The sequence below is a fragment of the Malus domestica genome, chromosome 07, assembly GCF_042453785.1.
Source record: "Malus domestica chromosome 07, GDT2T_hap1".
Taxonomy (NCBI): Eukaryota; Viridiplantae; Streptophyta; class Magnoliopsida; order Rosales; family Rosaceae; genus Malus; species Malus domestica.
The window spans coordinates 17,045,137-17,071,697 of NC_091667.1; the positions used below are offsets into that span (position 1 = coordinate 17,045,137).

The 26,561-nt window shown below is 38.1% G+C and overlaps 2 protein-coding genes across 2 annotated transcripts; one reads left to right on the forward strand and one right to left on the reverse strand.

Moving 5' to 3' along the window:
- Positions 1–1,960: 1,960 nt before the first annotated feature.
- On the forward strand, positions 1,961–2,735 carry LOC139197849 (uncharacterized). The gene has a single exon (XM_070825845.1). It carries the CDS (start codon positions 1,998–2,000, stop codon positions 2,733–2,735), a length of 738 nt encoding a protein of 245 aa, XP_070681946.1. The 5' UTR covers positions 1,961–1,997.
- Positions 2,736–17,364: 14,629 nt separating this feature from the next.
- On the reverse strand, positions 17,365–23,809 carry LOC103420645 (lysophospholipid acyltransferase LPEAT2). The gene is made up of 14 exons (XM_008358694.4): positions 23,235–23,809; positions 22,537–22,717; positions 22,364–22,423; positions 21,631–21,794; positions 21,482–21,545; positions 21,313–21,381; positions 21,078–21,179; positions 20,815–20,859; positions 20,018–20,088; positions 19,313–19,379; positions 18,542–18,592; positions 18,137–18,247; positions 17,979–18,026; positions 17,365–17,871 (listed from the first exon to the last, which is right to left on the reverse strand). The coding sequence occupies exons 1-14, from the start codon at positions 23,696–23,698 to the stop codon at positions 17,701–17,703; spliced, it is 1,668 nt and encodes a 555-aa protein (XP_008356916.1). The 5' UTR covers positions 23,699–23,809; the 3' UTR covers positions 17,365–17,700.
- Between the last annotated feature and the right edge of the window lie 2,752 nt (positions 23,810–26,561).

The window sequence follows — 26,561 nt, forward strand, 5'->3', positions numbered from 1 at the left end:
TTAGGGGAATTAGCCCAACTACGTGCATGCATCGCATACTTCTAGAGGAGGGGGCTAAACCAACTCGAGAGGCTCAGCGCCGTCTCAACCCTCCAATGATGGAAGTTGTGAAAAAGGAGATTATTAAACTTCTTGATTGTGGAGTGATTTATCCGATCTCTGATAGTCGTTGGGTGTCACCGGTGCAATGTGTTCCAAAGAAGTCCGGAGTGACCGTGGTGAAGAATGCCGAGAATGAGCTTGTGCCAACCCGTATCCAAACAGGTTGGCGAGTGTGCATTGATTATAGGAAGCTCAACGCCACCACAAGGAAGGACCACTTCCCTTTGCCGTTCATTGATCAAATGCTTGAAAGGTTAGCCGGTCATTCTTTTTATTGTTTCCTTGATGGTTATTCTGGATATAATCAGATTGTCATAGCGCTGGATGACCAAGAAAAGACAACTTTCACATGCCCCTTTGGTACTTTTGCTTATCGTCGCATGCCTTTTGGTTTATGCAATGCTCCGGCCACATTTCAAAGGTGTATGGTAAGTATCTTTTCAGATTTTGTGGAAAAGATTATTGAGGTATTTATGGATGATTTCAGTGTGTTTGGTGATTCATTTGATGGATGTTTGGAAAATCTCACAATAATTTTGAAACGATGTGTAGAAACTAACCTAGTGCTTAATTGGGAAAAATGTCACTTTATGGTTAGACAAGGCATAGTTCTAGGGCATATTGTTTCAGAAAGAGGAATTGAAGTGGATAAATCAGATCTTGTACGCTACTTACCCTCTCCTACTTCGGTTCGAGAGGTTTGTTCGTTTCTTGGTCATGCAAGATTTTATAGGCGATTTATCAAGGACTTCTCCAAGATCTCAAACCCTCTTTGCCGTCTCCTCCAGAAAGATGTGGCGTTTGACTTCAACAAGGAGTGTGAGAAGGCGTTCAATCACCTAAAGGACATGCTAACTTCGGCCCCTATCATAGTTCCATCGGATTGGAGCCTTCCTTTTGAGCTTATGTGCGACGCTTCCGATTATGCATTAGGAGCTGTTTTGGGGCAAAGGAAGGACAAGAGGCCGCATGCTATCTATTATGCCTCTCGGACTTTAAATGATGCACAATTGAATTATTCCACCACTGAAAAAGAACTTCTAGCTGTTGTATTTGCTTTAGATAAATTCCGTTCTTATTTGCTTGGTACTAAAGTTATTATTTATACTGACCATGCAGCATTGAAGTATTTGTTCACCAAGAAGGAGGCCAAACCACGACTCATTCGTTGGATGCTTCTTCTCCAAGAGTTCGATATCGAAATCCGGGACAAGAAGGGAAGTGAAAACGTGGTGGCTGACCACTTGAGCCGTATGGTACATGAGGAGGATGCCGTACCTATCATGGAGACATTCCCAGATGAGCAACTGATGTCCGTCAAGGTAAGTGAACCGTGGTATGCTGATTTGGTGAATTATTTGGTGTCTAAACATGTTCCTAGTGAATTACTTAAACACCAAGGTGATAAATTGAAGAAAGAGGCACGGTTTTATGTGTGGGATGACCCGTATTTATGGAAATATTGCCCTGACCAAGTTATACGTAGGTGTGTGCACGATTCTGAGTTTAATGCTATTCTAACATTTTGTCACACTTATGCTTGTGGGGGACACTTTGGCACTAATAGAACAGCACTTAAGGTATTAGAATGTGGTTTCTATTGGCCTACCATCTTTAAGGATGCTAGAACATTTTGCATGTCTTGTGATAGATGCCAAAGAACGGGCAATATAGGTCCTAAACAACAAATGCCGCAAACCCCCATTTTTAGTGTTGAAATATTTGATGTTTGGGGTATTGATTTTATGGGTCCATTTCCTTCGTCACATGGATTTCTTTATATATTACTTGCTGTGGATTATGTGTCGAAGTGGGTGGAAGCAAGAGCCACCCGAACTAATGATTCTCGAGTGGTTGCAGATTTTGTGAAAACTAACATTTTTGCAAGGTTCGGAATGCCACGCGTGCTCATCAGTGATGGAGGTTCCCATTTTTGTAATCGAACCATCGAGGCGTTGCTCAAGAAATACAATGTCACGCATAAGGTGGCCACACCTTATCATCCTCAAACGAGCGGGCAAGCTGAGGTTTCGAATAGGGAAATCAAGCAAATTCTTGAGAAGACCGTGGGGCCTACGAGGAAGGATTGGAGTTTGCGTTTAAACGATGCATTGTGGGCGTATCGCACTGCCTACAAAACCCCCATTGGGATGTCACCTTTTCGGCTCATCTATGGGAAGCCATGCCATCTTCCCGTTGAGTTAGAGCATCGTGCACATTGGGCCGTCAAAACGTTTAATATGGACCTTGATGCCGCAGGTTTACATAGGAAGCTCCAATTGTGTGAGCTTGAGGAAATCCGACATGAAGCTTATGAGAATGCCCGGATTTACAAGGAGAAGACGAAGGCATTCCATGACAAGATGATTCGTGCCAAGACGTTCTATATTGGGCAGAAAGTGTTGTTGTTCAATTCTCGCCTTCGGTTGTTTCCGGGTAAGTTGCGTTCCAAATGGGTTGGTCCTTTTATTGTCACTAATGTTTTCCCTCATGGTGCAGTGCAAATCAAGAGTGCAAGGACGCAACAAGAATTCAAGGTGAATGGGCATCGATTGAAGCCCTATTACGAGATGTTTGAGGAACATGTCGTGGAGGAGGTACCCCTCCATGCCGTGGCACCTAGTCAAGCTTAAACGGAGGTACCGTCCGGCTGGAAGACGTTAACGCAAGCGCTTCGTGGGAGGCAACCCATGCATTCGACAAAGGAAGACCTAGAGAGCATTCCAATTCCAGATTTGCGTTCCTAAACCCTTCTCTTTGTTGCTTATTTAGTTTCTGCCATGTTTAGTTTGTTAGTATTTGTTTGTTTGTTTATGTGTTTTTGTGTTAGTTTATGCTTTGAAACATTGAGGACAATGTTTGATTTAAGTGTGGGGGGGTAACCAAAGTGTTTTGATGCAAATTCGTAGGGTTTTCTCACTCATACTTCCCAATGTTGTTTCTTGCTGTTTTTAGGTGTTTTTAAGCTGTTTTGGTGTGTTTGAATGTGTTTTGATTCAATAATCCGAAAATACCATAAAAATTTGAAAAATTGTTTCAAAAAACCCAAAAAGAGTTGTTTTTGTGTGTTTGTTTGTGTCTTAGGGTACCTTCCAACACAATGATGAGGATTCGGTTTTTAATTGCATGACTGTTAAAGAGAGTTATTAACATGGATGAAAGTTTGATTTACTCTTGGTTTATGCTTGGTTGTGGTTATAACTTATGAATTCACATGTAATCATAAAGAAAAAAAAAAATTAGTTTTTGTAACATGTTTGAAGGAAGGAACTCAAACTAACGCTACAACCTTGTGAGACTTGAGCCTAAACATTATTTGGAGAGTTAAAATCTGTGCATTCTTGTTTTGTAAAGTCGTTGCATGATCTCACTATTCTTTGCTTGGTTATTACTTAGAAGGCGTTTCATCCCTTTAGTTCCAAATGCTAGAACTCATGCCAATGAAACAAAACATTTCATTGAATTGCATAACACGTATTCAAGATGAAGTTGTTTAGTAGTTACCACCATAGCCAAAAAAGCCTTCATTCCATACATTTGTTTTTGTAGGTTGTAGCCCCGTTGAGCCTTGTTTAGCCTATATTGTTTGTTAACCCACGTTATCCTTACCTAGCCTAGATTAGGACCATCCATACCCTTGTTCTTAAAGCATAGTAAGCATGACTTAAAATGAATTCCTTTTGATCAAGGGTGTGCAGAAAACAAGTGTGGGGGAAAGTGAGCCTTGTGTATTGTGTGCCAAAGTCTTAAATGAGGCATGGGGTAGAAAAGAAAAAGAAAAGAAAAAAAAAAAAATTCGTAGGAAAAAGAAGAAAAAATGTGAAAAGTGTGAAAAAGAGTGAAAGAGCATGAAAATGAGCTCTAAGGTGTTGGTTGTTGAAGAAAGGGTCCAAAACATTGAATTTGACCCTAAGTGTTGCATGAATTTCCCCTTTGAGTTTAAAAGTTGATTTTTGCATTCAAAAGTGAATTCTAAGTGTCAATTTCATTGCTTTGCTTACTATTGTTTTAAGAACGTTTGTTACCCTTCACCTTTCTTTGTTAGCCAATACCCCAAGCCCCATTACAACCCTTAACTTCTATCTTGAGTGTTGTGTATTTCAATTTGTGGAGTTTGGGATTGGTATGAGCATATGGTGTCACTGGTTCTCGCGTCTAAGTAGTAGCATTCCTTTCATGAGATCATATACATGCTTATTAAATTCAGAAAAAGCTTTCCTTGTTATAACATATGTGAGCATTCGTTTTTATATTTACATCAATCTTCTCACATATAACTAGTATAGGGTGTGTAGTCAGAAAATCTGTGTGAAAATTGAGTGCATATCTAGTGAGGAATTGAGCAAATTCTCTAAGGCGTGTTACTAAGTTCAAAATCATGTTTTAATTGGTTAAATGTGAACTAGTATGTGGTGACTCTAATTAAGTATGTGCTTAAGTGTAAAGATGGCTAAAATCTGTGGGAATGATGATTTTAAATATGTCATGTGCATTGGAAATCACTGAGGCAAACGTTGGAAGGTTTAGGTTATTTTTGTTTGTTTTGTTTCGTTTTGTTTTTCTTTTGTTTCTTTGTTTTGCTCGAGGACTAGCAAAAGCTAAGTGTGGGGGAATTTGATAGGAGCATATTTATGCGCCTTAGTTAGCTAGTTCTTATGCATTTTCGTTATGTTTTCGTCGTTAAAGTAGTCTTTTGAGCTACTTTCATGTGTTTTCAGGCTTAAAGGGCATATGACATAAAAGGATGCAAATTGGAGCCTTTTGGAGCAAAATGGAGCTTAGATTGGAAAGTACATGCTTGGAGCACAAGGAATGGACGAGTTTGAAGGGCAAAGGAGCTTAAGAAATGAAGAATGAATGTGAAGAACAAAGAATTCAGAATTAGAAACCAAAGTTTCTAAAGTTGGAAGTTTCTATTCTTGGAGGTTTCCATTTTCGAGAGTTTCTATTCTTGGTTTTGGGCTTTCTAGAAGCCCTATCTACAAACCCTAACCCTAGCCCACTAATTTGCCGCACCTAGGCCTTTAAAATTTCTGATTTCCTTGCCTTGCAAGGCATTCTAGAAGCCTAAACCCTAGCCCACTAAACCAGCCGAACCCTAGGCCTTTTCCCTTGCAAATTCTGATTGTTTTAACCTATTTTCTGGTGGATTTGGGTTTCTAGAAACCCTAATCTGATTGCTAGGGTTTTTAAGTGCCTATATATACTCTCTTAAACCTCTTGGCCGAATCTATCACCCCCCATATCATCCATTCACTCCAGAAAATCATTCTAAACCCTTGCCGCAACCACCAGTCCCATTCTCCCTAGTTCTAAGTCCTAGCCGTGCCTCCCTAATCCTTTTAACCCTTCTACCCTCTTCCATAACCATCCATCCACCATAGCCGTGCCTTCCCACCACCATTACCACCTTGCGCAGCCACCAAAGGAGGAGAAAGGAGGAGTGCCGTGCAGTCCAAAGGAGGAAGACACCTTGCACATGCAATCTGCCATTAGTGGAGTGTTTGGAGTTCTTTCTTTCTTTGTTTCTATTTTCATGTTTAATTTAAATTGTTGTTCAATTATGTTAGACATGTGGAACTAATTCCTTTATAGTTAGAGGTGAATTTGAAGCCATGGACATATGTTTTATATGATTTGATTTCTTCCAATTATGATTTCAGAAATTGTGAATGTGATTTACTTGTCTATTTGATTGATAACTTGTTTATGTATGTGGGTTGAGGGTCGACACTTAATTTGCATGCCTAAACTTGATGCTAGGATATAAGGGAATTTCACCTAATCGTTATTAACTTGTATTCATAAGTAGTGAAAGTCGCTAGTCACGATTGTGTTAAGTGAATCCTAGGCAAGAGTAACATGCGTATCCCATAGTTATGAATGCCTCGTCAATGCTTATGATTTCCATTGAACTTAATGATCTTTGATATGTGTCTCTATCATGCGTATTCCATAGTTAGGGTCCTTGATAAGAATAATTTGGTTGTAATGCGTATTCCATTCAATTCAATGAATCTAAGGAAATCTGAGAATTAATTGGTGCAATCTAGTTAATTTGGGGCATTGTCATTCATGGTTTGTTGAAAGAGTAATTGGAGATTGAGTTGTATGCATATGTTCATGTGTGGATAAGGAATCCTCTAACTAGCTTCTCACCATTCTATTTAATCACAATCTGTTTTGCTTTACATTTGTTTTTAAAGTTTGAGTTTTAAAGTTTTAATTTCGTCAAAATCATTCCCCCATTTATTTTAAAGTGTTAGATTAGTTAGAAATCCATTTAGTTGTGTTTTTAAGTGTTTTGAGTCAAGTCATAGTCCAAATTCGTCCAAACTAGTGTTAGGTACTCAAAACTGCCCAGAAAGTGGTTTTAAGGCAGTTTTGAGCCTTTTAGTTGCTGTTTTGAGTTTTTAGTTTGTTTAGGTGTTTTAAACCCTAGTTTTGCATTAATTGAGTCTAGTTTAGTGTTCTACATTATATTTTTATGTTCTTGAGTCAGTTTTACATTGATTAGCATCCCTAGTTAATCCCCGGTTAGAACGATCCCTATTTGCTCATATACTACAATTGTCATCCATAGGGTTTAATTTGTGTGTCAAGTTATTCTCCTCTTCTTTGAGCATCAGCTGTTCATCCATGTTTTGGCTTGGTTTGGATGTCTTGGGTTCACCTCCAACCTCCATAGCACTTTCCAAAGTGATAGCATCATGGATTTCAAAATCTTCCTTCAAATTTTCAATAGTTGAGTTGGAGAGTTCACTTTGCTCTTGAATTTGTGCCGTGAACTCCATAATCTCTCCAAGTTGATTTTTTCAATTCGCTCATCTCCTTAGCTTGATTGAGCATTGTTTCATTTTGATTTTGCTGCCCCTGCACCAAAAAGCTTAGTAATTGAAAATTTTGATCACTATCCGTGGGCATACTTGAATTTGATTGGAATTGTTATAGGGGAAGCTGTGGTGGCTGCATAGGTGTTAAATAAAACTCCTCAGATTGCTGCCAATATCCATCTTGTTGAGCCTCCTTGGCTTGATTTTGTGAGCCCTGCACCAAAGAATTTATTTCATCAAAAATTCGATCATAATCTATTAACATACCTGAGTTTGATTGAGCATATTATATATGAGGTTGTGATGGCTGCATAGGTCTTGAATAGAACTCCTATTCTTACTGCCAATATCCACCTTGTTGGAATTGATGAGGTTCTATGTAATCTGAATAATCTTTCCAATCCGAATTGTAAGCATTGGAAAACATGTTGTCCCATGATTGGCTATGGCCTTGATAACCCCAAGCATCTTCATTCACAGCGAATTGAGAACATTGATGAGTTGGATATCCTTGCCCATAGAACATTCCACATGTAGGGACATTCGGCATATTGTGACAATTAAGAAGTAAGTTTCGCCAATTGAGCTTGAATGGTAGCAAAATCCATGTCTTACTTCTCTAGTACCTGAAATCAACAAAACTAAATCAAATATCAAAAGTAAAAATAAAAGACACAAGCAGAAACAAAGTCAGTAACTAAAACAAACGAAACGAAAAAGAAATAACGAGGGATTAGCAAAGTTGCTAATCCCCATCAACGGCGCCAAAAACTTGGTGTGAAAATTAACTTAACACACAAATTTAACCCTCTTTTGACAACTGTAGTATGAGTATAAGTAGGGATCGTTCTGGATCGAGGATTAGGAGGGCTTGCTAATAGCCTCTACACTGAATCAAAAACATAAAACTAAACTTAAAAATACTTAACAAGACTCACAAGACTCAAAGCAAACTTAAAATACTCAAAACAACTTAAAACAACTAAATAAACTTAAACTAGACACTAGGAATGACTTTGGACGAAAATTGACTTTTACTTGAATCAAAACATTTAAAAACACAAATTAAAACAGATTCTAAGTAATTAGACACACTAAAGTAAAGGGGGATGGAGTTTTGGACGAAGTTGAAACAAACAAACAAGTATGAAAAACTAGACAGATTGTAAAACGAATTTGAGAAATAAGATGACGGATGGGATAGCTAGAGGCTTTTTCTCCACACATGATATGTATGCAAACAACTCGATTTCCAGTTACTACTTCATTGAATTATGAATGACAATGCTCCAAATTAACCGTGACATCACTAGTTAACTCTCAGATTTTCCTTGTTTTATTGGATTGGATGACATCATTCGACAACCCAAAACATTCTTCAAAAGTTCCATACATGACATCATAATAGAGATACAATCAAAGATCATTACGTTTAATGAAAATCATAAGTATTGACAAAGCACTTGCAACTATGACATCATGTCACTCATTCTAGGAATTGAACTTAACGTGATCGTTTATAAGCGACTTTCACTACATGTGAATATAAGTTTGTAACGATTATGTGAAACTTCCTTATATTCTAGCAACGGATTTATGCATGCCAATTAAGTGTCGACCCTTAATTAACAAATACAAATAAGTTATCAATCAAATAGTTAAGCCAATTGCATTCACGATTCAAGAGTTCATAACTGGAATTTATCAAATCATATTACACACATAATCATGGCTTTGAAATCACCCCTAGCTAAGAGGGGTTTAGCCACTCATATTCACAACAAAACGAAAGAAAATGAATTTAAACATTGGAAACAAAAGAAAGAAAATACATAAATGCTCCAACGATCCAAGTTGGACAGCAAGCACGTCCAAGCATTTTCCTTCCCTTCCTTTGCTACGGCACAAGGTGTTGGTGAGTGTTTGAAGGTTTGTTTGTATGGAGGAATGGATGTAAAGATGAATGGATGTGTTTGGATGAAGGTTGTATTGAAATAGGGATGAATGATCAAGCAAAAACTAAACTATATGGCTGCCACACACACTTCCTTTTATAGAGTAAGTGCACGACAATGGAGGGAAATTGGTGGTGTGTGCAATGATTCAAGGGTGAAAATGAAGTAATGATGCAAAGCATGGGGGGTAAAATGGAGTGGTGTTGTAGCAATGAGTGCATTGAGTGGTGTTTGAAATGATTCAAAGGTGAAAGTGAAGTGATGATGCAAAGCATGGAGGGTAAAATGGAGTGGTGTTACAGCTAGGGAACATGAATGATTGTGCACATGGTAGAGAAAGGAAAGGGAGGTGGAATGGTGCAGAAATGAGTCAAAGGTGCAGCAAGACTCATGATGCATGGCATGGGATTCCAAATGTGGTGGATGGTGCATCAATGAGTGCATGTAGTGGAGGTAAAAGTTGTATGAAATCTAATGGGTGAAGGGGACAAGAAATGTGCAGCAATTGAGTGCAATGATTCAATGTTTTGATGCATGAAATCAGAAATAATGAAGGAGACAAGGGTGGTGCACGGCATGGGTGGATAATGAGTGTAATGGTGCATGAAATGAGTGCAGGAAATCTGGTGCATGAAGGGGACAAGGGTGATTATGCATGGCATGGGTGGAAATGTGAGTAAGTGGTGAATCAATGAGTGCAAGGAGGTGAAAGGATATTGTGCACATGGTAAACAAAGGAAAGGAAGTGGAATGATGCAACAAATGAGTCAATGGAGGGAACATGGATGATGATGCACGGCATAGGAATCCAAAGGGAGTGCAATGGTGGTGCACGACAATGATGGAAAGGTGAATGGTGGAGTGACACCCCTTTGTGGCTGAGCTCTTTATCCTTTTTACATTAATTCTTCTTTCTCTTTAACACATTCCTAGCCTCTTTAGTCTTCAATTTCGTCCATCCACCTTGCTCCATGCATGTGATATCCATTCCAAGTCCAAAACTGCTCCAAAATGCACCAAAATGCATCTTATTGCTTTATAAGGCCCATGGACCTACAAACACACGAAAATAGCTTAAAATACATAATTAACTAAGAAAAAACAACATAAATGCATGAGAACAAGCTAACTCAGTCGCATAAATATGCTCCTATCACATTCTCTCTCATATATTTCATTTTTCTTTTGGAAAAATAATATGGTGATGAACTTGGAAAATTTTGATTTTGTCGCACTTGACATCACTTGAAAGAACTACCTTACATGAGTCGTAGATCTTAAGATCGGGCGAAAGCCATGATCTTTCGTCGCTACATCCATTAAGGATTGAAGGGCGAATACCTGATGGTTGAAAACCCAATACTTAACAATTGAAGACCCATTGGCTCTTTGGAATACCTTGAGAGATGGATATAATGACCAGAATAACGGTGATTCTCCCGAGAGCTCATTATGATTGGACACCTGCGAAATTAAGATTTTAAGTCAGTTGCTAAGTATAATTCTCCAATGTTTAGAATCAACTCTCAAATGAAACTTTGTGGGGAGAATGTCATTGAAGCCGACATTCTGGAAAAAACATTCAGCAGCAATATATAGATAACACGATTTTATAAAGTACAATTAATTAATAACAGTACTTCTTGTGGTCAAACAGAACAATGAGGTTTTGATGAAAAATCATCGATTTCGACCAAGTAGATCAACACCATACTCAAAAAGTGAATGTTGCTTCCCTTGAAGCAAACACTACCTCATTTCGTGGCAGTAACTACAAACGAGGACTTGACCATAAACGAGGCCAATGGAATGAAATTGGTAAAATCCAGGATTTTCATAGTTATAACCAGGGTCTAATGTAACATCCCACATCGCCCAGGGAAGTGGATCCTCTAAACCTTATATATATATTCTCATCTCTACCTAGCACGAGGCCTTTTGGGAGCTCACTAGCTTTGGGTTTCGTAGGAACTCCGAAGTTAAGCGAGAAAGGGGCCAGAGTATTCCCAGGATGGGTGACCCATTGGGAAGTTCTTGCGTGAGTTCCTAGAAACAAAACCGCGAGGGCTTGACCGGGGCCCAAAGTGGACAATATCGGGCTATGGTGGAGTTGAGCCCGGGATATGGTGGGGGCCTGAGTCGGGATGTGACAATTTGGTATCAGAGCTAATCCCTGGTTGGATGTGTACCAACGAGGACGTCGGGCCCCTAAGGGAGGTGGATTGTAACATCCCACATCGCCCAGGGGAGTGGATCCTCTAAGCCTTATATGTATATTCCCATCTCTACCTAGCACGAGGCTTTTTGGGAGCTCACTGGCTTCGGGTTCTGTAGGAACTCAGAAGTTAAGTGAGAAATGGGCCAGAGCATTCCTAGGATGGGTGACCCACTGGGAAGTTCTGCTCGCGTGAGTTCCTAGAAACAAAACCGTGAGGGTGTGGCTGAGGCCCAAAGTAGACAATATCGTGCTACGGTGGAGTTGAGTCTGGGATGTGGTGGAGGCCCGGGTCTGGATGTGACATCTAAAGAATGATCCAGTCTCAAGCTTTAAGAATGCAAATCACTATAAAGGAAAAACTCATATGAATAACGCTCCCAAAAATTGTTAAGGAGGCTGCCATAACAATTGCCCAATCTCGTGTTTGTTACTGCGCTGGACAAACGTTAATAGGATTAGCCCGGACTCACCCAGACTAATAGGGTCGCTAGAGGTTCTTAGCGAGTCCCCCAATGTTAGAATACCTAATATCTAAGTATGGGTCAGCATGGGTTATAGCAATTAAGGTTTTGATGTAAAGTAGCTAGGACTTAGACTATGCAAAGCATGGGTCTACGTATGGTATGCGATGTCTTCCGTGTGACTCACATCACCTCTTCTCTTTTATATATTTCATGCCTTTGTAATTTCTTAAACACAATTAATATACAAATCTTCCAAATTATCACATGGTATCAAAGTAGGCTTCCTAAAGAACATGTTCTCTGAAATCTTTTGAAATGAAAGAAGAAAATATTCTTGATGTTTTATCCGAGAATGCCCTTGTTCCTTCATCAGTCTCCTCAAGTGAAGCTAATGGAAATCCCAATCAACGTCTTTGCTTCATACTTCTAACTGAGTTTAATTACCTTACTTGGTTAAGAGCTGTTACTTTAGCTCTTGGAGGAAGATCTAAGCTTGATTTCATCAATGGAACTGTCGTAACTCTCGAGGTTGGTGATCCCAAGTATGAGGAGTGGTTGTGCAAGGATCAACTCGTCATGTCCTGGTTGCTCAACTCAATGGGCTTAAAGGTATCAGTAATCTTCAGCTTCTCATAATCAGCCTTTAATTTATGGAAGGTTGTCAATGAGATGTATAGAAATCAAAACAATACAGCCAGGATATTTCAATTGTAAAAAAAGTATTTCTGTTCTAAATTAAGATGGAAAGTCTTAAGAAGACTGAAGTCTATGTGGAATGAGTTGAATCTTTATCGTCCTCACACCACAGATCCAGCAATTCTTCTTAAACGAGCTGAAGAAGACAAGATCTTTTAGCTCCTATGAAGACCTGCGAAGCCACATATTGATGAGTGTTGAATTGCCATCTCTCAATACTATATGCACTATTATCCGGCGAGAAGAAGTAAGAAGAAAAGTTATGAGTACTAAGGTTAGTAACCCTGAGTCCAGAGCCTTCGTTGCAAGTGACAAAAGGTTCGAAGGGAAAAACTTCAAAGTAAAGAAAGGAAAGATGCAATGCAACCATTGTGGGCAGAAGAATCATCTCATAGACACTTGTTAGGCTTTGTATCCATATCTTAAACCTAACTTTGCCAAGCAAACCAAGTCTAGTCGTAGTGCAAGTCAGGTATCTCGCTCATAGACTGCCTCAACTGTTGAGACCTTCACATCTAATCCCGTGGTTCTTTTGAGTGAGTTCACTTCCTTCATTCAGGAAAATGATGGAAACAATCCTCATAAGCGAAACAGTGAAGTCAGCATTGTTGATTTATTTGGGCCATTCATAAAATTTCTTCAGACAAAGGCATCATCTTCCGCTGATATGTCAGGTATTCTAAACTCATTTAGTACTGCACCTGCATCCAGAAATCTTGCAAATGTTTGGATAATAGACTCTGGAGCAACTGACCACATGACAAATATAAAAAGAGATATGCATGAGTTTAAAGATGCAGTTATTCCACAGTTTGTTTATGTTGCTAATAGAAATGGTGTATCAGTCTTGGGTGAAGGAAAAGTTAAGATATTTGATACAAATGTTGAATTAACTGCTCTATATGTGCCCTATTTTCCATTCCAGCTTCTATCAGTTGGAAAGTTGACCAATTCTTTAAACTGTGATGTTATATTCTTGCCATTCAATGTGGTTTTCCAAGATCGTATCACGAAGAAGAAGATTGGTGAAGGCATTTATACAGATGGCCTCTATATGCTCTCCTTGCAACCGGTTGAAGCTAGAGGTCTTCAAGTTGGATTTTTGCAGAATCATCTATTATGGCATAGACAATTAGGGCATCTTTCTAATCTTGTGCAATCACATCTCTTCCGAACTTCAAGGAATGTGATGACTCAAGATTGTGAAGTTTGCCATTTTTCAAAACGGACGAGGTTGCCCTTTGATTCCTCATCAACCAAGTCATGTAAACCTTTTGAGATTGTGCACTCTGATGTTTGGGGGCCTGCACCCTTGGATTTCTGTGATGGTTTTAAATATTTTGTCACTTTTGTTGATGATTTCTCAAGATGTACTTGGTTGTATTTGTTGAAATAAAAAAATGAAGTTATTTATGTGGTCCAAGAATTTCATGGTCTTGTTACAAATCAATTCTCAACCCAACTTAAAGTTTTAAGGTCAGACAATGGTACTGAGTATATGTTCAATGCCTTTACTCAATATCTAACTTGCCATGGAATAATTCATCAAACAAGCTGTGTTGGTACTCCACAACAAAACGGAGTGGCAGAAAGGAAGAACCGTGATCTTCTAGAAAAAAAAACTCTATCACTTATGCTTCAAATGAGTGTACCCAAGAAATTTTGGTCCCATGGGATTCTTACTACTGCATATGTGATTAATAGACTTTTAAGTAAGGTTCTCAAGTTCAAGTCACCATTTGAAACACTTAAGGGCAGGAAAATCAACTTGTCTCATCTTCGAGTGTTTGGATGTGTTTGTTTTGTTCATATTCAAAGATTGCATCGAGATAAATTGGATCCTAGAGCTGCAAAGTGTGTGTTCTTAGGATACTCATATGTTCAAAAGGGATACAAGTGTTATGATACAAAATGCAGGAAACTCATTGTGTCTAGAGATGTGAGTTTTGATGAGAAAGTTCCTTTCTTTGCAAGTACCAGGGATGAAGATCTTCTGGGGGAGGATTTTCTTGGCCAAATTCCCATGCCAATTGTGGAAACCAACATGCAACCTCATCACCCTTCCGTTTTAGACCTACCAAGCAATAACGAAACTTCAATTGCTCCAAATGAGTGTGATCAACCATCTGACATACTCGTTGATAATGAATTAGTTGAAAGCACTGACCAGAATCACATTTCGTCCGAAGAGAATCTTGCTACTACTCCTGAAGTGAACATTCCAAGGAGTTGAAATCGAGGTAAGCCAGCCTGGTTTAAAGATTATGTAAGCTACACTTCAAGATATCCTATAGAAAAGTATCTTGAATACTCAAGGGTATCTCCTTCTCATGCTGCTTTCTTAAGCAAAATCTCAGCCTTATATGAACCAAGCTCATTACAATAAGTAATTCCCAATTGATATGGCAAACAGCGATGGATGAGGAGTTTAAGGCTCTAAATGAAAGCAAAACTTGGAGCATCACTAAGCTATCTAAAGGGATGAAAGCTGTTGGGTGTAGATGGGTGTACAAGACCAAATTCAAGAGTGATGGTTCAATGGAGAGATACAAAGCTAGATTGGTGGCTAGAGGTTTTACTTAAACCTACGGTGTAGATTACAAGGAAACCTTTGCTCATGTGGCAAAGATGAACTCAGTGAGAGTGCTTCTCTCAGTTGCTGTCAACCATGATTGGCCTTTATTCCAAGTGGATGTTAAGAATACCTTCTTGCATGGAGAACTTAAAGAAGATGTGTACATGCATTATCTCCGGGACATCCACAAGAAGGAAAGGGCATGGTTTGCAAATTACATAAGGCCATATATGGTCTCAAGCAATCACCTCGAGCTTGGTATGCCAAGCTAAGTTCAGTGTTAGAGGGCATTGGGTTTAAAATGAGCAATGCAGGTTCCTCATTGTTTGTGAGAAACAGTTCAGCAAGTAAACTTGTCGTTCTCATCTATGTTGATGATCTCATTGTGACTAGTGACAATTTGACAAAAATTTAGAGGCTTAAGGGTTTTCTCCACAGAAAGTTTGCAATCAAGGATCTAGGAACTCTGAAGTACTTTCTAGGAATTGAAATTGCTTCATCTAGTAAAGGCTTGCTCTTGAATCAACGCAAGTACATACTAGATTTACTCTAAGAATAAAAAATGCTTGAAGCAAAACCAGTGGCAACTCCAATTGCTTGCAAAGAGAAACTAGGATTAGATGGAGATTTGTTGACAGATGTTGGTTTATACCAAAGATTGGTAGGGAAACTTATTTACCTTACCATTACTTGTCCTGATATATGCATGTTGTGAGCCTAGTTAGTCAGTTCATGCATTCTCCATGATCAATTCATTTACAAGCTGTTTGAAGGATCTTGCGTTACTTGAAGGGTACAATTGGGACTGGGATTGTGATGAAAAAGGTTGGAAATGCTCACATCGTTGGCTATATAGATGCAGATTGGGGTGGCTCCAAAATTGATCGAAGGTCTACTACTGGATATTGTACATTTGTTAGGGGAAATTTGGTGACATCGAAAAGCAAAAAACAAAATGTGGTAGCTCGATCAAGTGCAAAAGTTGAATACCATGCCATGGCCTTTACTACCTATGAGTTGATTTGGCTGCAAGGTTTGCTCCACAACTTAGGGTTCAAGACAACATAGCCTATGCCTCTTTTTTGTGATAATCAAGCTATTATTTACATTGCATCAAATCCTGTTTTCCATGAAAGAACCAAACACATTGAAATGGACTGTCATTTTTTTCGAGAAAAAACCCAATCCAATGTCATTCAACCTGTGTTTGTTCGAAGCAAAGATCAACTAGCAGATATCTTCACCAAAGGATTGTCTTGTGTTCAGTTTAACACTCTTTTGGTCCAACTTGGCTTGATGAATATCCTAGCCTTCGTTTGAGGGGGAGTGTTAGAATACCTAATATCTAAGTATGGGTCAGCATGGGTTATAGCAATTAGCGTCATGATGTAAAGTAGCTAGGACTTAGACTGTGCAAAGCATGGGTCTAAGTATGGTGTGCGATGTCTTCCGTGTGACTCACAGTACCTCTTCTCTTGTATATATTTCATGCCCTTGTAATTTCTTACACACAATCAATATACAAATCTTCCAAATTATCACACCCATGAGTTATAGCAATTAGCGTCATGATGTAAAGTAGCTAGGACTTAGACTGTGCAAAGCATGGGTCTAAGTATGGTGTGCGATGTCTTCCGTGTGACTCACAGTACCTCTTCTCTTGTATATATTTCATGCCCTTGTAATTTCTTACACACAATCAATATACAAATCTTCCAAATTATCACACCCAAAAAATCATGGGACTAGCTAAGACCTTGGATTCGTCTATGCTATGTCCTCTCTCCTACTCCGACCCCTTTTTGCTCTATGTCCTATCTCTGGCGAGAAAACACCATCAAACCATCAACACTCTCTTCCTCTCTCCTTGTCTTGCTCAACTGCAACCACCAGACCACCACCAGACGACCATCACTAGAAGCTCGATGTCGATCTCTGCGTTCGTGCGCGACCCAGACACAAGTCAGGACCAAAAGCGTACCAAATGCCCAAGTACCAATTGGGGTTTTCTTCGATCGTGGGGAAGAAGCTGAGAAACTTGTGAGATTTAGTAGAAAGTTATGAAATTTGGTATTTGAATTTTGTGATCTGTGAGAAACTTGTAGAATTTGGGCTTTATGTTTTGCGATTCATGAGAAGCGAGAGATAGGGTTTGACGGGAAAAAAGGTAGAGGGAGAAGGAAGAGAGGGGCTTCACGAGAGAGGGAGATAGTTCTAGAAAGACAAAAAAAATTACTTTTTATTATCCTGCTTGTTGTCCGATACTACACCAAATACATCACTAAATTAATCCAGCTTAGTCTATTCTAAGCCAATCCAACTTAGTTCTTGAAGTTAGTCCAGTATGAGATGGTCCAGAACAACAAACATAGCCTTATGTGAATTTGGTTTGGGGTGGATAACCATTGTTTTCCATTATTGCCCCTTTCACATGCATTTGCTTAAAATGGAATCTAAATAACAATTTTGGGGAGGTACAATACAAGACAAGATAATTTCCAGGACAAAAAACAAGATCACGTATCTTCCCAAATTCAACACGTTAATGGGAGAAAAATTGCAAATTTCACAGTGAAGGTTGCTACAAAGAATTTCTCTCAATTAATGTCCAACTGATTATGCAACACTTAATAATAAGCAATCCAAAGAAACAGCAATTAAATCAAAACTCTGGTATGATATGAGCAGCTTAAGGGTGCAAGGTAAAAATATTATGCCCCCTGCTCCCTCCTCTATACTTGCAATCCCGAAACTCCGCCCCTTTCCACTCCCTTCTCCACCCAAAATAATACCAGACCATCGGAGTTTACAAATGCTGCCCAAAATCTCCACAAAACCTAATAGAGAAATCCATCCACTACACAATCTCCTCCACCAACCTATTTCCATCTTCTGAAATGTCTTTGTTAAGCAAACAAGGCGAGAAAACTGCAATCAGTAGTGGGTTTTTTCTTAGGCAGGTCAAAAAATCTTCCCTGCTGATTCTTCCATCATTATCAGAATCAAATAGATTGAACAGTCCACGGACCTGCAAGCACTCAATTAAGCATTACTCATCTTGCAAAAGGGGCAACCTGAAGATGTTTCATGGTAATATATCTTGAAAATCCTAGCCTAAAAGGGTATGGCCATCACCTCATCCTCATTCAAATCCGGGATTGCATGTCCGATGGACTCTCCAAACTGATTGAAAAGCAATTAAGAAACAAGGAATCACATGTCAATTCGTCATAAAAAGGTTATGTGGGGACTTGAAAAGGAAAAAAGAAGGGAAATCAGTGCAAGCAGCATACTTTTTGTTCTGAAACGTAGTCATTCTCCCCAGAAACACATTCAGAAAAGGCTAATTCACAGGCTCTGCGGAACAATGGCCGCTTAACGACATGCGCTGATCCAAATAAGAACTGAAAGCAACAGAATGATATGATTATGCTCAACTTGGTATCATGACATTTAGCATTTAGAAAAGAAAAACCAAAACCAAAGAAGATGCACAAACAATTGCATCTATAGCCAATTCCCATATATGCATGAGTAATAAGTTATTCCAGTTGTGAAACTAAATTATTTGGTATCTAACCAAATATGAAATATACAAAGCTATTACGGTAGTTCAATATATGCCTGTCAACATGCATTGAACTCTCTAAAGTAACTTTGTGGATTTCTAGAGAGAGGGCTTGGGGGTGTTCGATTACCTGCTTAAACGTTATTACTCCATTTCTCTCAACATCCATGAATGCAAATATCTGTGACACAAAATCTTTCAATGAGAATGACGGAGAATTGAAAGTTAAATCCACTCAAGAAAACATTTGACATGCTGTGATGCCCAATCACGTGTATACTTTGTACAGTCAGAAACAGACAGGAATCATGGTAGTTAAAATAAGGAAAAGACGACAAAATATAAAAAAAATATAAATATCAGAAAGGTTATCATGCATTCTCCCCATAATTAAAGCCTTTTGTACCCTGCCTATAATTTAGACCTTGTGCACCCTGCCAAAAAAACACATGTTCCCCTGTCCTTGTACATTTAGACACCATTCCAACACACTAACCACTAAGCTAGTTGTAATAGAGGATACTGAAGTAAGTCCACAGGAGGAGGACAAACACTTGGAGCAAACAATTGCAGGATATAGAAAAAAAAGTAACTTCACCCGAGGACCAAGAGAATGGTATCAAAAGCCATGCAACCATATTCCTATCCTAGAGGAGAAAAAAAAATTAGGTTACTTTGAAGCATCAATTCATGTTACGTCTACCAACTCTTACTATTCTAAATCCCATTACACACGATTCTGATTTGGATATCTCTTATATTATATGCCAAAGTTCATATCAGAAAAGCTAGAACATATCATATAACCTTTATAAACTCTAAAACTCAGCATTAAGTTCAAGAGGGTAGCAAACCAAGAGATAAGAGAAATTGTTTAGCACAAAACTATACGGCAACTGACCTCTTCGGAATAGCTACAATCCTTGAGTCTTAGCACCCTTAGGAAATCATGGTAGTGAACATGACCTCTGCAAACAGGACACAACAATAAGAATCCTACAAGTCTTGTGTTTGCGATAAGTTTTGCATAGATTCAAAGCTCTAGTATGTTAAGCATTTCAAATGCCGCGGCATTTAACTAAATTATTAGCTAGAAATCTAATTACTAAATGATGTTAGATGCATTGTTCAAGGTTCTAAGCATTGTTAAGTGAAGTATTGAAGTTGCAAACATAAGACAAGCTTCAGGAATGACATTGTACAATCATGAAAGGAAAAAAATATTGTCAAAACGCATACAAAATAGAAGCAGGATGAACACATACATATGTACCCTTTTGGTTTTCTTGGTTGGCAGAAGGACTGATATTTGCCCAATAGCATTTAATATATTGTCCTGAACAAGCAATCTTACCATAACTAATTGCATTTATCTAACAAGAATTTCCACCATACGTGTTAAGATCATATGGAGGGAGGGAAGATACTTACAAGAAACAAGGTGGAGATAAAAACTATATATGAACCCTATTCAGATGACAGATGCTAAATTTAAATAACCGTGTCATTTTCTTAATAATAAAAATAATAATAATAGTTGACGAACACCACTAGCCAAAAGGGTGATGTAGCGACAACTTCACTTTAACAATAGTTTCAAGAATACCTTGGGTCTGGATTCATAGAAAGAAACTTATCTAGAAAGTCCACAGCCTCTATGCTGCTTATATGGAGTAACTGAAAAATAAGACATAAACTCTATCAGGTCTCACATATATCGTTAAACAAAGCAAAGGGCACAATAATGAATAGAAAAAGGACATAAAACTTAGACACTCATGTACTGGCAGCAGATAGAAATAGCATATACCATGCAAAAAGTTAATGCATCAGCCTATTAAAGAGCTATAGCCACTCTGGTAGAATTTCAAACTACTATAACTTGTCAATGCCTTGAATCAATGAACTAAGTAGGATAATATTGGCAACTTTATCCTCACCCTGGTATACTTGTGAACTATTCTGTTTTCAAATACAGTCCCACAAGCAACACGGTCATGACCAAGGGAATTAAATAGTCATCTTATACCATTTCAACAGACTTGCCCTTATTTACTGAATGCTTTTATAGGGCATATTTGATCAGATCTATAAGTGCTAATGGCTGATTTTGCAAATCATCCACAATTTGACAAGTATTCAGAGGAAATAAATGAGGCGCAAGAAAATATTAGACGAATCTCCAAATGTAACTTTTTTCTCAGAAAAACACAAGTTATTTCAACCATATAAGCTGAATGTCGCTCCTGTGGACATATCCAAAATCAGTTCTATTTTATAGAACTATATATGTTAATCTACACACCAGGATGTACAGCTATAAATTCTCTTGAAGTTTATAATATTATATATGTATACAGAGAGAGAGAGAGAGAGAGAGAGCAATTATATGCAATCACTTACTGACTTTACACTTGCCATTTCAACCATATACACTGAAGGTTGCTCCTGTGAACATATAAAAACGTTTAGTGTACTATAAATAGGTTGTGAATAGCTCTTAAAACATTTAAACATAAATTAAGAAATAGAAGCTCTTGTAATTCTAAAAATTGTTGGGCTTTGGCTAGGATAAACGAATGTAGCGGGGTTAGAGTCAGTCTCAGGTTGATAGGTTGGTTTCAAACAAAAAAAAAGTTTAAATAAGTATTAACCAAGATGTTTACCAGTTTCAATTTTGACTGAGATGCTTTCATGAGAAGCATTAAATCTCCATATGAATGAGATGTCTGTACAACGTTGAGTGCAGTTGCAATAGCATGACTAGTCTGCATATATTCATACGTGCCAACTTCTATTAATAATCTACAAAACAATGGCAGAACAGAAAATGTGCAATACAAAACTAAACTCATGGCTCAAGAAAAACAGACAGCAGATTAATTTCACCAAGATTCTCACCCTCTCCGAAAAACGGGTAGCACTTTCTTTCTTGTTATCAAAGAGTGAAACAACAGAAAGGTACTCTACCTGTTCAATTCAGATCAAAATACCTAAATCAATGCCGATGCAGTACAAAATGTTATAACACCACACAGTGAACCACAATCAAATAGGAGAAAGAGATTACCTCCATGAAATTGTGAAACTGTGTGAACATTCTAAACATGAGCTTTGCCAAAGAAATGTGCCCCCTGAACAGTAGTTCACATGAAAACATTAATAGATACCACTGAAGACAGCACCAACAGAAAGTTTCAAATTAGAAAAGTGTCCTACCAGGATTGATCAAAGTGTACGTGGGGATATCGTACAACTACTGGTTGGATGGTGAAACCAGGGATGAATGCACCAAGTTCAAATGAAATGAGATATCTCCCATTGGTTGTGGTTCCCTCGGGAAATAAAAGAACTCGAGGAAATCTACCACATGAAGCTTTTCTCTGTATATTTCAGATCCTTGAAAGCACATTTCTGTATCAAATAGCTTATAAAGGTGATAAAAACACTTGACTTTTTATCTCCTACACTATTATAGGCTCATACAATTACATCCAACATGTAACTAATTAACCGAAGATAAATACCTAAAAGGTGAAGTACAAGTATTCCAGCTGGAGTTGGACTAAAAAAGCGTGCATGTACTACATTCTATGGAACACATGAGTAAGAAATACATTAACATAGTGATGCAGGCTAAAATCTCACAGAATACAGTATCCAAGTCAAGACATCTAAGAACTAGACCACTCCACAAGGAATACAATTATAGTTTTAAGGAAACAACAATTTACAGTTGAAAAAGAGATGTTTCAAGGGTATCCAAACTTAAAAAAAAAAAAAAAATTAAAAAAGTAAAATAAAATAAAAACAACAACAACAACAACATAAAACAAAAAAACTTACTAATTATAAGAAGGAACACAGAAGCATCTATGTGCTTACTTCTATAATAAACGACAGGCAGTGACAATGGTTGCCAAATAACCAAGAACTAACAGAAACTTTTTACCTTGATTTCACTGACAGCATGCTTCCTTGATGATGCTGAAAACCTGTTAACATATATCACCTGAGAACATAAAACAATAAGGCAAATAATGAGAACAGAATATAAATTCTATCAACTAAAGAGAATGTAAAAAGTTTGCTAGCAAATGAAGTGCAGAATTACTGTGAAGTTACCTGCATTGCTCTGATGATCGTCCCAACAAAAGGTAGGGAATCATGGGATTCGGATGCCACAATTGTAGGGAATAATTCATAGAAAAAGAAGATAGGTTCAATAAAAGACACATGGTTAGAAACAACTATTGGAGCAATGTCTCGGGGAGCAGGTTTTCCTTTATGTCTTATCCAATGGTAGCTGCAACAAGAGGTGCAAAAGGGAAAAATCAAATTTTTTAAAACTACAAGGAAACAGAGATTACAACGAAAATCAACTATAACATGAAAGAGATAAACTATCAAACGATTACTTATTAGCGATTACCACTGGTTATCATTTCGCTCCAGTTTGTATATTTCAATTTTCCAAGAGAGTTTAATAGTTTACTCCAATACTATCCTTATCCTTCCTTTCAATTGAATCTAATAAACCATTCACTTCACTTTGATTGCAGCAATTAAATCTCCAAAAATCAAAGTTCACATTCCTTGCTCAAGTTTTCACTTTTCAGCATCCAAACAGACCAGAATCCTAGGCTTCCATCTGACCCTTTCCAATCAAACTAACTACTTCACTTCAATTAAAATAAAAATTCCAAATTCCACTTTCTAGTCCATTCCTCCATTTTCCCAGCAACCAAACACAGCTAAACCAACCCAGAACAGAATAACAAACAAAATAACAAAAACCCAACAAAATTTATGAGTAAACTTACCCAAAAGCGAAGAGAATGCATCGAGTACAGACCCTAGTGATCCACATAATCCTGCACCTCCACCTCGGCATAGGGCTCTTCTTATCCTTCCACCCCTGAAGAGCCAATTTCGTCGCCAAAAACCCAATCAGCAAAGACACCCCAAACAGCACCAGCCGAACAAGCGCGATGGGCAGGCAAATTCCGATCTTTAACCACTCGTAAATACCCGTAATCTCGAGGGTGTGGTTCCGAAAAGGGTCGGCGGTGATGGAAACGGGCACGGTCAACCCATCGGACCCGAGAAATGCAAATGGGTTGCGAAAGTGGTGGTGGTGGTCGGCGCTGGTGCTCTGATGGGTGTGGATGCCGTTGTGGTTGTGGTGGGATTCGGTATCGGTGTCGTCTTGGATGGTGAGGATCAAGTGGGGGTGATCGGACGGTGGAGGAGAGAGGAAGGGGGAGGTGAGATCTTGGTCTGCCATTAAAGTGGGTGTTTTTTCTTGGGGGAGCAGAGTGGCAGTAAGGCTAATGAAGCTACACGCTAGCTTCTGTAAGTAAGAGAGAGAGAAACAAATATTTACAATGGGTTCGTACAACGCTATTGAAGGCATGGAGCTCTCTCTCTACATGCGGTGGAATATTATTCGATAATGCTGGGAAATTTAAATTTTTTAAATTAAATTTACAAATTAAATATGTGTGATCAATAGTTACTTATTACTACGGTCTAATGGTAAGTAAGTGAGAATTTTTTAAGTTCGATTCTTGCCAAAGGAAAATTTGAACCACATTATTGATAGCTTCATCCCCGTAAATAATATTGTTTGTTAAAAAAAAAAGTGTCACCAATAAATAAGCACATTAATAACACTTAAGTAATGAACAATCATCAACATCCTCATTATCTGGTTTACAAAGTTTTGTTTAAAAACTTGATATTCCTAGCATTATCCAATATTATTTATTTTGCCCCGTTTTCTTAATATTTTATTGGAGAACACAAATTTACTTACGCAATGTGATCAAGAAATTTACTTATCCACCCACTTGTGATCAATATAATTTTTATTGTATAAATTTTATAATCAGAATCATATATTCTTTGTCATCATCAAAGAGCACCTCTACAAGACTCAAATCCTGGCCTACATCCTTATGGAAAATGCTAGGAAGTTTTATACAGCATTCGTGTGGCAAGCGGTGGTACACCAATTTGGTATATGTTGGAACCAACTTTATGCCCGTGTATAGAGGAAAGCAAGAATAGTCATGTACAAGAATGAACAAGCAACCATGAAATTACTAAGGTACCGGGGTGATACCGGCCAAAGTTTATCTGACGGTTAAGTTAATATAAAAACCTTAAAACCCAAGCGGTAGGTAAGAGAGCAATTGAGGACAAAGTAGGTGTTACCCATGTTAAATCTTAGGGAGATGTATTTATACCAGTCGAGAGAGAGTCATTTAGGATAGTAATATCCGAAGTAAACCAGGAGATCCTAGAGAATATCTAGCAATATATATTCTTTCCTTGTAGGATTGTGGTTACTTGAGGCTTAAGTCAATTTCTAAATTGTAGGAATCTGCAATATTATAGGAAACGAGTTCATCAGAACAAGCCTCTGTACTTTGCAGAGTAAGCATGATCATTCTCGACAAGATCTACAAGCCTTACGTACTATTTCGGAGCCTAATAGGTGTGTTGCGACAGTCGGTCCATTTATACAGTCCAACATAATTGGAGCCGGTTAGTCCATGCCCAAATTTATGAGGTGCTTGTATTCTGATCCTCCTTATTTCGGCCTAAAAATTCATGATCCCACATATAAATATTCTCCTTAGCATTGTTCTATTTTTATATTTGGGTCCAAAAACGTAAGAGATTTATGCATTTTGGTTTTCTTCTCCAATGCAAGGACTCAAATCCTAAAAACCAAAACATTATTTTGAGTTTTAAGATTTGAGTCTTTACATTAGAGAAGAAAACATTGGACTCAACTCATATTTGAGTTTTAAGAATTTGGTTATGTGCATAGGAGATAATTTGACTCAAAACTCAAATCTCATTTTTCTTTGTTGAATAATATTGTTCATATTTGGCACGGGATCCACCTTCAACTCAAATCTCATATCAATCCCAAATTTATGTTTCAACTTCAAATTGGAGATGCAAGACAATCTATGCTCGGAATGCTACTTGTTAGCCATCAATATGCATCAAACAATAGACAAGTCATCTTGGGAAAGCTACTTGTTATCAAATTATTAATTTTTTTGACACGCATAGATGACTAAACATTTTCAAATTGAATGATGTTTGTGTTGGAAATGTGCCCTAAAACCAATCATATGATGATACTTTACGGACATTTCACATGTTAAACTAATCTAGTTTAATATCAAGGGCATAGATTATTGTTTGAGCCGTCTCATATAAATGTTATATGCTTAAACGATAAGTCCAAGGAATATGTGATTGGGAGAATGCGATCTAAAGAAGTTAGATTCATGAGACCATTCTTTCGTAGACACATCCTAAACGTTCCTGATCATAGGATTGCCAATTGGGCATTGACAATCCGTTAAGATCAGTATGTGCTGTGTCTTCTCTCAGGGAGAGTGCCTAGTCTCGAGTCATTGGTGTGTGTGACATCAAGACAAGTACGTAGGTGCTCAATAGAGAATGAGTTCACTGAACACGATCAACGAAGAGTTCTCATACTCATGTCACATGAGAACTCATGGTTGGGATAATGCAAAGTAGTCATTTGACCTGAGGCATCACAGTTGTCTTGTGGTTAGGTCATTGATCTTTGATTATGTCAAAGTCACCCCATCCCCGAGTGTCCACGGCATCGTCAGGGTTAAGCCACTTAGCCATGGAGGCAAGTGAATGCGCAACAAGGGATCTCTAACCTTCAAACCATTTGGGGGAGAATACTCTATGATATGATTAAGAATCTCTGACCAGAGTATGAATGAGATTTAGGAAGTCGTTCCAAATCACATTCAAGGTAATCATATAAGCACACGAATCACATTGGATAGTAGACATGAATAAACTATCAAACCAAACAATGTGGTCAAGAGTATTGTATTAGAGAAAGACCGTATTGCATTTGTAATCCTAAACTGAATAGGTTCTCCACCTCTTCTGATTAGCTTGGGTAACCATGATATACTGCTAGGTGTCACTCATGGTTTGTGGAAGCCCTAAACGTGTATAATCACTAAAGGGAGAATTGAAAGTAAGTTTCAATTCACAATCGATTTGAAATGGTTTTAATCGCCCACTGCCTCGCTAAAAGGAACCTAATGGATTGTACACCGTGTAAGGTGGAGATT